Below are 12612 nucleotides of genomic sequence, written 5' to 3'. Positions count from 1 at the left end.
TCAGAATGCAACGGCAGGAAAATTGGTTGGATCGTATTTCAGGCTTTTACATTTGCATACCTCTTATATACCTCATTTGCTCATATATCTCTTTTGTGCAAATAAAGGAAGAAGTTGCTTCTCACTGATGTAGTCATTCTTATAGTATGGGGAAAGGCAGCATCTGTTTTACATATGGCAATGTCACAGAAACAGTAGTGAGAGAAACAACCAAATAATCTATGTTACTGATGTCAGTAGAGGTATAAATATTGGCTAGGACACCAGGAGAAATCCTCTGCTCTTCGAATGGGATCCATCAGAGAGGACAGACAGGATTTCAATTTAACATCTCATCCAAAAGACTGCACCTCTGACAGTGCAGTGCCTTCTCAGTACTGCACTGATGTGTCAAACCAGATTATGTGCTCAATTCTCTGGGATGGGGGATTGAGCCCAAAATTTTCTGACAGAGGCATGAATGCTACCACTGAACCAAGGCTGAGACTTAGGAGGCAATTTTAACCTAGCACTGATCCGATTATGGTTTTTTGACCCTGATGGCATTTAATCCACTGATTGACAGGAGTGTTCACAGCCTTGCCTGCTAAGTGAAACCTGATCTGCAAGAAGCAGTGGTACTGTAGTGTAAGGGTTACAAATTTTCCTTAGTGGGGTCAAGAGGAGCAAGAGTGCTCCACCAGGTCTTACAGGGCAAGTCTGAGCCTCTGATACTATAGACTGTGCCCATCCTACCAGGAGACCCTGCCAAAAACACCTGCTGCAACGTATCAAAGTGTTAACGTACTGCCCAACATCAACAGCTGGTAGTTGACCTGCTGCCACTTTCTGCCTGTGTTCCAGCTGGGCAGCTGATCACTGAGTTATAAAAGAGGCCCAGGAGGCAAAATAGCATGGGTCTCAAATTGATGATGTTGGGGCGGCGGACGGAGGAATGCGAAAAAAAGGGTGAGGGAAACAAAGGCCCTGAGGCTGAGGGAATTGATGTTCATCCCATCCCTACCTGAGACATGTTGCCAGTTCAAATCCCCACCCCCACTCCCCAATCTTGTTAATAATGTTCATGCACTAAACTTCTACAAACTGCAAGTACCAGCCCAATTGGCAGCTCGCCACCAACTTCTCAGGGGCAGTTAAGAGTGGACAATAACTGCTGGATACGCCAGTGATGGCCACAGCCAATGAATGAATTAAAAACATTGTTAAAATTTAAACCCCATTATTCACTGTAGCCCATTTAACTTGATTTCATTTGAGCTCATAGCATTTTTATAGGTCTTGTGGATCAAGAATCTTTCCCAAAGCAAAGTAAGCGATGAATGATGATGACAACAATAAAAAATGGCAAATATTAATCTGTTTTAAAAACTCATCAAGTTATAAAATAATTTGTTTCCCCACTGTGCCTCTTGAAGCCTTCTAACACTGCCTGTCTTCCTCTGACTGGATAGTTTGCACCCATGTCCTCTGCTACAAGCTTTACTTGGTGATCCCGCATTTGTGGGAGCAAGAGTGTGGCAATTAGGCTCAGCACCCTGATTAGGGACAACAGATGCAGTCAGGGGTCCTTGTTTCTGACCTGAAACTTTAACTCTATTCCTCACTCCACAGATGCTGCCTGACCCGCTGAGTATTTTCAGCATTTTCTCTTTTTACTCCTTGTTTCTCCTTTTTGGAAGTGGTTAAGCACTGACACCTAGTGAGGTGCTCCGACAGTTCAGTAACCTTCAGATATTTACCGTCAAGCTCACAGGAAAAGAGTGGTAGCTTGGGCCGAGCATTGGAATGCTGCTGCCTATAAAACCGAATCTCAGCATAAGTTTGTGATTCCAGGGGAAGTGGGGTACAAGAAGGAAGAAAATTGAAAAAAACATAAAATTACAAAATGTATAAGGCTAAAATCCAAATTTCATGAGGTTCAAAGACAGTTTTTTCTCATGGAATCATCACTGCTATCTCCTACTTGAAATGCTAATGAGGGGCCATTTGGGACCACTAATTAGATTGCTGCCTTATCATCAGGCCATGTTATCAGTTGCTGTTGGTGTCATTAAATGCAGATGGTGCCCATCAAAATTAATCTATCTGCCAAAGTATCAAATTGAGATTGACTCTACACATTTACCTGTGTAGCACCGGGTTTTCAGTGAAACCATCGTTTAATAATCCTTCCATCCATGTACGCTGACGATGTGAGATAACTTGTCCTGTCGATGTGTCCAAGTTCCGAACAATGGGAATCCCCCCACTGTCAAAGGGAAGTCCATGGTGCTGGGATTTTCTTCTTGCTTCACCCAATTTACGGACAAGTTGAACCTTTACAAATGTGCAGATTTTTAAAAAAATGAAATGTACCTTTTCGAATGCAAAGATACAAAGTTAAAAGTATTTTTTTTTAAGCTTTGCTAGAATCAAGATGAAAGATATTGAAGATATTGAACTGCAACATGTTCAAGTTCAGTAGCCCAACTGCACCAGCTTTCTACTTCACACACCAGCCATTCAGTATTCTCTGAGTGAAATTGCTAATTTAACACTAAATTGGAGAGATGGCATAGTAACACATAAGGTGAAATGCCCTGGGATTGCCTGATTGAGGGATCCAGCATCAGGGGAAAGAGGGTTTTGAGGGGGGCAGCCCCTGCCCTTGCTGCCAACACATCTCCCCCACAACTCACACCCCTAGACCTCCCACACCACAGCTGTGGCTCAGGTCCCTCTGCAATCCTAGGCCTCAGGTGTGCGTGTATTACCAGCAGGTACCTCTGCTCCCCCAGTGGCGCTGCCGAGCAATGCACAGCTGCAGGCCTCTGATTGGCTGGCAATTCTTGGGGGCTGCAGGACTTTCACTCCAGTGCCCTTGATCCCAGGGAAGGCCTGCCACTACCCTATTCAGTGTCTGATTGGCACTTAATTCTGACGGGCCTTCCTGAAAATAGGCAACTTGGTGGGGCTCCTGCTGGTTGGAGAGCAGGCAGGTGAGATCCCTATCGCCTTCATTAAACACCGCCCATAGTCTTTACAGCACAGAAACAGGCCTTTTGGCCCAACAGGTCTACCCTGGTATTTATGCTCTACATGAGCCTTCTCCCACCCTTCTTCAGCTGACACCACCCCCCCCCTTCCCCCATCACCATATCTTTTCATTCCTTTCTGCCTCATATATCTATCTTACTTTCTTTTAAATGGTATTCAACTCAACCACTCCAATGGTAGCCAGTTCCACATTCTAACAACAACAATAACAACCTACATTGACATGGTATCTTTATCGTAATGAAAAGTCCCAAGGCATTTCACAGGGACGTTAGAAAACAAAGTATAACACTGAGCCACACAGGGAGATAATCACTAACCACTGTTTGGGTAAAGAGTTTTCTCTTTAATTCCTTATAGATTTATTAGTGACTCTTATATTTATGGCATCTGGTTCTGGTCTCACACGGATGTGGAAACACCTTCTCTACATGTTCATCTTATCAAATCCATCATAATCTTAAAGACTTTTATGAGGTCACCCCGCAGTCTTCTTTTTTCTAAAGTGCCCCAGCGTTCAGTCTCTCCCGATAGATATAAACTCTTAGTTCCAGAATCATTTTGGTAAATCATTCTTGCATCTTCTCCAGAATCTCTGTATTATTTTAATAATATGGAGACCAGAACTGTTCACAATAATGTGCTCTAATCAAGGATGTATAAAAGTTTAACATAGTTTGTTTGCTTTTCAACTCTATCACTCTCAAAACAGTTGCTTTCTTTATGGCCTTATTAACCTTCATCACTACGTTTAGTAGCTGTAAACTATTGCCTCAAAGGCAAGGCTGACTCCATGATGCCACCTTGATGCTCAGAATAGCATCTGTTACATGTGCTAAATTGGCATCAAGGTGCCCCATGTTTAGAATGTTTAGAGCTCTGAGGTGCAGGGGGATCTGAGTGTCCTAGTGCATGAATCACAAAAGACCAGCATGCAAGTACAACAAGTAATTAGGAAAGCTAATAGAATGTTATCATTTATTGCGGGAGGAATTGAATACAAAAGTAGGGAGGTTATGCTTCAGTTGTACAGGGCACTAGTGAGATCACATTTGGAGTACTGTGTACAGTATTGGTCACCTTATTTAAGGAAGGATGTAAGTGCATTGGAAGCAGTTCAGAGAAGGTTTACCAGACTAATACCTAGAATGGATGAGTTGTCTTACGAGGAAAGGGTGGACAGACTAGGCTTGTGTCCACTGGAGTTTAGAAGAGTAAGAGGCTACTTAATTTAAGCATATAAGATCCTGAGGGGTCTTGACAGGGTGGATGTGGAGAGGATGTTTCCTCTTGTGGGAGAATCTAGAACTAGGGGTCATTGTTTAAAAATAAAGGGTCGCCCATTTAAAACAGAGGTGTGGCAAAATTTTTTTCACTCAGAGGGTCGTGAGTCTTTGGAACTCTCTTCCTGAAAAGGTGGCGGAAACAGATTCTTTGAATACTTTTAAGGCAGAGGTGGATAGATTCTTGGTAAGCAAGGGGGGTGATAGGTTATTGGCGGTAGGTGCGATGCAGATTTCAGGTTACTATTAGATCAGCCATGATCTTATTAAATGGCGGAGCAAGCTCGAGGGGCTGAATGGCCTACTTCTGCTCCTTGTTCGTATGTTTGTATGTTCTTTGTAGAATACATCCCTTGGCCCTCTGGTGTTTCTCTGGTGGCTCCAGTCAGAAGGCACATACATTGGAACATGTTTCACCCTTGTCCTGTTCACCTGCCCCACTCTCCTGATAAGATCAAGGACAGAGCAACAACAAAGTTCTCTCAGTCTGTAAGAAGATATTCCAGGATGAATTTTGGTGAAAAGAACAAAAGATGTCCTGTAATACTGCATCATTCTCTCTCTCACTCTAATATTGGAATTTGGATGACTCTAATTAGCCTGATTGAAATTGCCTTAAGGTTTATCCCCCTATCCATTACTAATAATTTTTTAATTGTTAGTAGACCAGTGCAGTGACCATTCTTCCAATATCTCAGTCACACACGTGACACAAATCACTAGAACAATTTGGGAATTTTTGCCTACAGCTTTTTTGACTTATTGTTCCATTTATGTGAATTCAGCTTTACTCATTCAATCACAGTGACAGCTGCTCATCACATCCACTCTGTCAAGAATAATGATGATTCCTCCACTCATGACCTCTCCATAAATCACAGTGATGATTGTTCCATAGAACCTGCTCTGTCAAGAACAGGGGTGTATTTTGACTGATTGTCACTAAGCGTGACTACCATTCCTCAATCTGTCAATAATTACTGCCCACGCCACAACTCAGTTTCAATGAAAGCAAAATCTGCTCATTTAACTCAGATTTTTCTTTTAAGCCTTCCAAACATAAAAATACTGACGACAAAAGCTCAACTGATATATCAAGGAAGATTAAAACCCTGCTAGTCGGCAGGAATCAGAAAAGTGGGTGTTTTAAAAAATCTTTCATGGGTTGTGTGCGTCGCTAGCAAGGCCATCATTTGTTGCCTATCTCCTACTGCACTTGAGAAAGTGGTGATGAGCCAGCTTCTTGAACCTTCACAGTCCATGTGGCGAGCGCCAAAGAAAATCTTGGGCTTCCCCTGCCCTAGGGCTGCCCTCTCCCTGCCTTGACTTCAGTTGGCTCTGGATGTCCCCCACCACTCCCACCCTCAGGATAATCACCATTCCCTCAGGTCCCCAGCAGTGGCCTCATGCCATGCAAAATGATGGCAATGAATCCAGGAATTAACCAGTGTTGGGAGTCAAAGATTATTGGGGGTAGATAGGAATGTGGAATTCGAAACACAAACAGATCGGCCATGATCTTATCGAATGATGGAACAGGCTTGAGGGGTCGAATGCCCTATTTCTGCTCCCACGTCATATGTTCATATGTACGTATGTATGTTCGCCACTGGCAGAGGCCAAGGAGAACAGATGCAGACCATGCATCCCAACTGACCAACCCCCATACATGCGCACAAGCAAAAATGGCTATGAGTTTAAGGCCTGCCAATATTAAAATGAGCACAGGATGGAGAACTGCTGCAATTGTATTCTTCACTTTACTGATCGAGTTTAAATAATTATTTGAAAAATAACTGTACCAAAAAGTATAATAACCAATGTGTAGCATAATGCTGTCTTGGAAATGTTTTCGAATGATTGATAGTGGTATTAGCCATTGAGGCTGGTAGGACAATGTCATGTCATGTTGAGGGCGGTGTCAATAAGGATACAGGACTGGTCATTCTTCGAGCAATGTGTGTGTCGCCACCGTTGCTGTCATTATAGATGGCTGCTGCAATTGAAATACTGGACCTAAGGGCATTTGGTATCGAAATGGGACCAGATGCGTGAAATCTGAACGGTCCACTACAAAACCAGATGTCTGGCCATCCTTTAATTGACATGGTCTAGGCCTCACACCAGTGCAGACCTGGGAACGTAAGAACAGGAGAAGGCCATTTAGCCCCTTCAGCCTATTCTGCCATTCAATATGATCATGGCTGATCTGCAATCTAACACATCAAATCTGCCTTTGCCCCAAACGCCTTAAAACCACTGGTTAGCAGAAATCTATGAAGCTCAGATTTAAAATTAAGAATTTACCCAGCAACAACTGCTGTTTGTGGTAGAGACTTCCAAACTTCCACCACACTTTGCATGTTTCCTAACTTCATGCTGGGCACTTCCTGCCAATCCCAGCCTCCGTGCAGTGCGTTCACACCTGGGGTTTACATCCATGAAGCAGAATAATTATTACAAAACTATCCCTGCAATAAAAAGCACTGTGTCTTATACTGCGGTTAGGTTATTTTTGTCTTTACCTCAGCATCAAAGATTTGCCTGTAGACTTTTCCACTGGGTACAACACGAACTTCACCCATGATGGAATGGAGCAGTCTTTAGTCATTCAGAATGAACTGGCATTGGGCAAGGGAGCAATCTGTTTCTAAAAGGGATGGAAGGAATATTATTAAAGAGGAATCCAAATCCAGAGGAAAATATAGGAGGTAACCATTGTGCAGGTAAAAACAAAGACGAATACAGCATGACAATATTTCAACAATTTTATGTCTGCTACCTTTCCCCACAATGCTCCACCTCCAGAAAAATAGGTGCAGCATTAACAGTTCTTCAGGAACTTTTCACTTCTTCATATAACCCAATTAATGCTCTCATTCTCCTACAGGTTTTCAAGCAGAGATCTGTGGATCCTCGAGAATCAATGAGTTTATCACCACAAGATTGCAATTTCTGTAGTTCAACTTGGTCTGATTGGCAATCCAGTTACCTAATCCTCACTCATGGTCAGGTATTGCCTTTCAAGGACTACCGTATCCAGTGGGTGTGGGACTTTGGATCCCTACTTCACCTGGGCAATTGTTTCTGTTGCTAATCTCTGTATATATATCTTGCACCCAGCATCTTCAGATATCAGACTCCATGTAGATGACAGTAACAAAACAAAATGAGCTGACTCATTTTAAAATGTGTACAAAAACAGAAGGAAAGCCTATCAGCACTAGTTGATTTGGGAGACAGTGGCATAGCGGTAATGTCACTGGACTAGTAATCCTGAGGCTCAGGTTAATGCTCTGCAGACATGAGTTCAAATCCTATAACAGCAGCTGGTAGAATTTAAATTCAATTAATCATTTGGTAGCACAGAACTTAAGTATTGCTGAAAGAAGGGACATGCTGTTGAAGCTTTTCATCTTACACTCATCAGGACAGATTTGTAAGTATGCCAATTGTAAATTGAACAAAAATTTATACAGCATGAGAAGAGAGTGCTGATTAGTTGGCGAGTAGACTCTGAAAGGTAGGAGCATTAACATGGAGAGTATACCAGGGAACAACTAACTGCCAAGCTTTTGTTTAAATTGAAACCAGGCAGGTTGACTCTGATTGGTCAAGGCAATGCCATGGGGAATAGATCAGGGAATAGCTGTCCCCCAAGCTTTTGTTTAGTTGAAAAAGGCACAATGCATGGACATGCTCCTTCTGTCTGAAAAGGACAGGGCCCTGTGTATGAATATATGTACCTTCTAGCATGTGTAAGTGAGCCACACTGTGAGCCCGACTGATAATCTTAAACTGGTTGTCAGTATAATTCTTAGCACAATCAGGATTGATTAGCAAGTGCTGTCCAATCATAGAATCACATCTAATGTTGGACACTACATTTTGAGTTTTGCAAGCATGGGCTGGTTGGGTACAGTCAGCACTTTGCCTGCTGCAAACAGCCGAAAGGACGTGCTGTTTGATACAATCCACCAGTCATTGGGAACATACGGCCTACATACCTGCATCACACTGGAACTGAAATTCATATAACACATTACTAATTTGTGTGATAGGCAGAATGTCTTTTTGGCTTGACAGCAACATCCTGTTAGTGGAAAATACCACTCATGTAGCTACTTCATCGTAGTAGTGTGAAATGGCTAGTTTCACCTGTTGCTTGAATTTTTGAGACAAATTACCCTTTCAGGGTAATCTGAGGCAGACTGGGCACTTTTCAGCACTGAAAGTGGCACCCTTAGGCCCATTCATGAGTTTGCATGATATATAGTGAACAATGATCTGATCAGAGTAGCCATCATCCTGCAGGATGGCTTTGATACATGTTATTTCAGGATCAAGCTTATATGGTGAGAAAATGGCTTGGGCTCTATTTACGAGGTTGCCAGTAGAGCCAATCTTACAGTGCATGGAACTGTAAGAATCCCAACGTCTATTCTGACCAGTGCAGGTAGGCTTGCAGTAGACAGTAGTAGAGAACTCCCTGCCAGATTTCTTAACTAGCACGTTGAGGAAAGGGAATTAATTTGACTGCTCCATTTCAAAGGCGAATTTGAGCGCAGGATGGAGCCCATTAAGGTGTGTAAGGAAATTCTTACATGCAGCAGCGGATTCAAATATAGCAAACATATCATTTATTTATCGGAAATATGCAAGGGGTAGGAGGTTAGATGTCATTCCATCAAAGGTGTGTTTCTTGTGGAAACCAACAAAATGTTTGTGAGAGCTGAACCTCAAGGGATCCCATGGCAACATCATCTATTTGGGCATACATGGTGTCATTAAAACTGAATTCAACTGCACGAGTTGCTGAGTTCATAGTTCAATGAATACAGATTCAGACAATGGCAGCATGTCTAGATCACCATGATATAGTGATGTGGTGCAAATGTCTATGGCTTCCTTGAGCAGTCCATTGGTGAATAGGCTAGCAATGTCAAATGAGCACAGGGGCAAAGCATTGCTATCAATATGTAAGTCCTGTTTGGTCTTCATAAAGTGAAGGAATCCTTCACTGTGTATCTGGAAACCTTGCTAGTTGTAGCAATTCACCCAACCATTTGGCCAATACATGTTGGGCAGAACCAGTCATAGATAAGAAAGGGCATAAAGGGACATCACTTGGGCAGCCCATACATACGCAGACGCAGTGAGCCATGAGGACGAATCCTATCATATATGCCACCCAGCAGCTCGTTACTCTTATAAAAGTCCAACAAGCGCTTTTGTAACTTGCTTTCGAGCAGGGCTGTCAGGTCATGCTTGGCGGCAGATCCAATGGATATGGATTTGGACCCATCATTAAGAATGGCGTGCATTTTGTTGAAAACGTCACACTGATTAAGGATGACTATTCCAGTCCCTTTGTCAGGTTTACAGATACGTATGTCTCTGAGTAGGTCTTGAGGCCTTATAATGCTACCAGACATTTGGGTTGTATGTGAAAATCAGTCAAGTCATTCGGAGTACCACAATATGTGTGCACTAGACCAGCTAGGCACGCTTTCAAGGATTTAGCGCCTTCAGTAGATGCTAGTTTGTGGTGGGATAGCTTGGAGTAGAGGAAATACCTTTTTCCATTTGAAGTGGGATGAGGGCATACTAAAATTGAAACTATGCGGAAGAACAAACTCCCCGATTTAAGAGAGTACATGGTCAGAGAGATTTACTACATGTTTGGTGGTGTCAATAATTGCACTGCCAAACCTCTTCCGCTTTAGTGAGTTTACAGTGTGGGTGTCTTTCAAGTGGATATTACGTACGGTGTGGTCATCTATTGAGGCAATATAGTGGCACAAATGGATCAAATCAAAAAATGAAAGAAATTTGCGCACCTCAGACTAAGCGCAGTGTAGGGGATGGCATAAATTACTAGTCCTACAATCAATCTATTCAATCACATCCTGCATCAACTGTTGCTCAATTGTGGGACTGTGTATCACTTTAGCATTAGCAATATGCTTGGAAATGAAAACTGACACAATCTTGGGTCTAATACACTCTCTGAGACTCGTAGACAGCACTTGCTAAAGAATCCTGGCTTGTGCTAAGAATTACACTGTCAACCAATTTAAGATTATCAGTCGGGGTCACAGTGTGGTTCACTAATGTGTGCTAGAAGCTACATATATTCATGCACAGTGTCCTGTCCTTTGCAGACAGAGGCATTGTCCACGCATTGTGCTTTTTTCAACTAAACACAAGTTTGGGGAACAGCCATTCCCTGGTTCATTCCCCATGGCAATGCCTTGACCAATCAGAGTCAACCTGTCTAGTTTGATTTTAATCAAAAGCTTGGCAGTTAATTGTTCCCTGGTGCATTCTCCATGGCAACGCTTCTACCAATCAGAGTGTACTTGCCAACCAATCAGCACTTTCTTCTCATGCAGCATAAATTGTTGTTCCCTTTACAAATGGTATTCTTGAGAATCTGTCCTGATGAGTGCAAGACAAAAAGCTTCAACAGTATGTCTCTTTTTTCAGCAATAGTTAAATTAAATTATTAAGTCTGGAATATAAAGCTAGTCTCAGTAATGGTGACCATGACAACTATCATCAATTGTTGTAAAAACCCATCTGATTCACAAACGCCCTTTAAGGAAGGAAATCTGCCATCCTTACCTGGTCTGGCCTACATGTGACTCCAGACTCACAAAATGTAGTTCACTCTTAACTGACCTCTGAAATTGCCAATTTCAGTTCAAGAGCAATTAGAGATGGGCAACAAATGCTGGCCTTGCCAGTGATGTCCACATCTCATGGAAGAATAAAGAAAACAAAAAGCTGCTTATTGACTCAGCGCTTGGAGACCAGAATATGGCCTATAATACAGTGCTGGCATTCATTCAACACTAGACGGAGTTACCACTGGTCCATTGGTAGGTAGTGTTTTTGCCTTCCAGTCCCCATATCAAATTGCCCCAGCAAGTGAAGACCAGAGTTCTAACTCTGAATACTGGGTTGAGGTACGGCAGGAATACTTGTGTCTGATGAGTGCCGGTGTAAAGGATAGATGGTACATCTTAGCCCACTTGAGAGTACTGTACAGCTAAACATTGCAAGGAAGAACCAGGAAACAATCTCAACTACTCCTCCCTCATAATTGGCTCGAGAATCTCGTGTGACACTAGAGCAAGGAGCTACCCTATATATGGGTATCCTGGCCTTGTCTTAAGGCGAGATGCCAAACAAGTTTCAATGCAGAGAATTTTCCAACAAACCTGTATTGATGTACCTATTTAGATTGCTTCCCTGCAGGGAGTCTGAAAGCAGTAATCTCAAAGGGAAAGCTCAGATTAGCTCATAAACATCACAACTGTGCTCCAAACTTAAACACAAATAAAACAAAATCAACATTGCATTGTTCACAGAGGTATTTTTCTCATAAATTTGTTCATGAAGCAATGACCTCCCAATAGATAAAGGGTGTGATACTTGAGGAAAATTTTAGCTATGTGAAGAATAAGAATCATAGAATGATATAGCAAAGAATGAGGCCATTCAACTTATCATACAAGCGCTAACTCTTTGAAAGAGCTACTCAATTATTCCCAGCCCCTTGCCCTCTCTCCACGGCACTGCAAACCTTTCCCTTTTAAGCCTCCAATCAATTACCTTTTGAAGGCTATTATTAAATCTGCTTCCACCATCCCTTCAGGCGGAATAAATTAAGATTTTGGAGGCAACTCAAAATGCTTGGGGATGGGGACCAAGGGGAAGGGGGCAATAAGGGAGCCCCTAAATAAAGGCCAATGATTTTGCTGCACTTTGCATTTTTTGACATTTGGCTGTTGTTATGTATGATGGGCTGGGACAGGGAGCCCCAAAAAGCTTAAGCACATATTTGCTTTAAAAACTGAGTATCCTCCGATTCAGCAAAAGTAATGCTACAGGAAATTACATAGAATTACGTAATTATGTAAAACACACACACAGAAGCAGGCCATTTGGCTCAACTGGTCCATGCTGGCATGTCATGCTCTATAACAGCTTCCTCCCATCCCCTTCACCTAATCCCACCATCGTATCCTTCTCTTTCTCCCTGATTTACTCATCTTAGCTTTGCCTTAAATGCATTCACCATTCACCTCAACTACTCCCTGTGGTGGCATGTTCCACATTCTAACCACACACTGGGTGAAGAAGTTTCTCTTGAATTCACTACTACATTTATTGGTGACCATGTTATATTCATGATCTTTGCCATGAGAAAATGAGTTAACACTTCGAATCCAACATGACTCTTCTTCAATTAGGAAAAGGAGTCACATTGGACTCGAAGTGTTAA

At 42.4% G+C, this 12612-nt stretch overlaps 1 protein-coding gene across 1 annotated transcript in view; it reads right to left on the bottom strand.

Moving 5' to 3' along the window:
- Positions 1 to 12612, bottom strand: part of ccdc180 (coiled-coil domain containing 180) — a 154095-nt gene that overhangs the window by 141126 nt on the left and 357 nt on the right. Inside the window, exons 2-3 of the mRNA XM_078551273.1 lie at positions 6845 to 6969; positions 2126 to 2316 (exon numbers count right to left, since the gene is read on the bottom strand). Of these exons, the coding sequence (XP_078407399.1) occupies positions 2126 to 2316; positions 6845 to 6904 (251 nt within the window). The 5' untranslated portion in view covers positions 6905 to 6969. The remainder of the gene's footprint in view (positions 1 to 2125; positions 2317 to 6844; positions 6970 to 12612) is intronic.

The sequence above is a fragment of the Cetorhinus maximus genome, chromosome 10 (genome assembly GCF_964194155.1).
Source record: "Cetorhinus maximus chromosome 10, sCetMax3.hap1.1, whole genome shotgun sequence".
Lineage (NCBI taxonomy): Eukaryota > Metazoa > Chordata > Chondrichthyes > Lamniformes > Cetorhinidae > Cetorhinus > Cetorhinus maximus.
The sequence above is the reverse complement of the archived record's forward strand: the minus strand, read 5'-3'. Positions and strand labels throughout refer to the sequence as shown.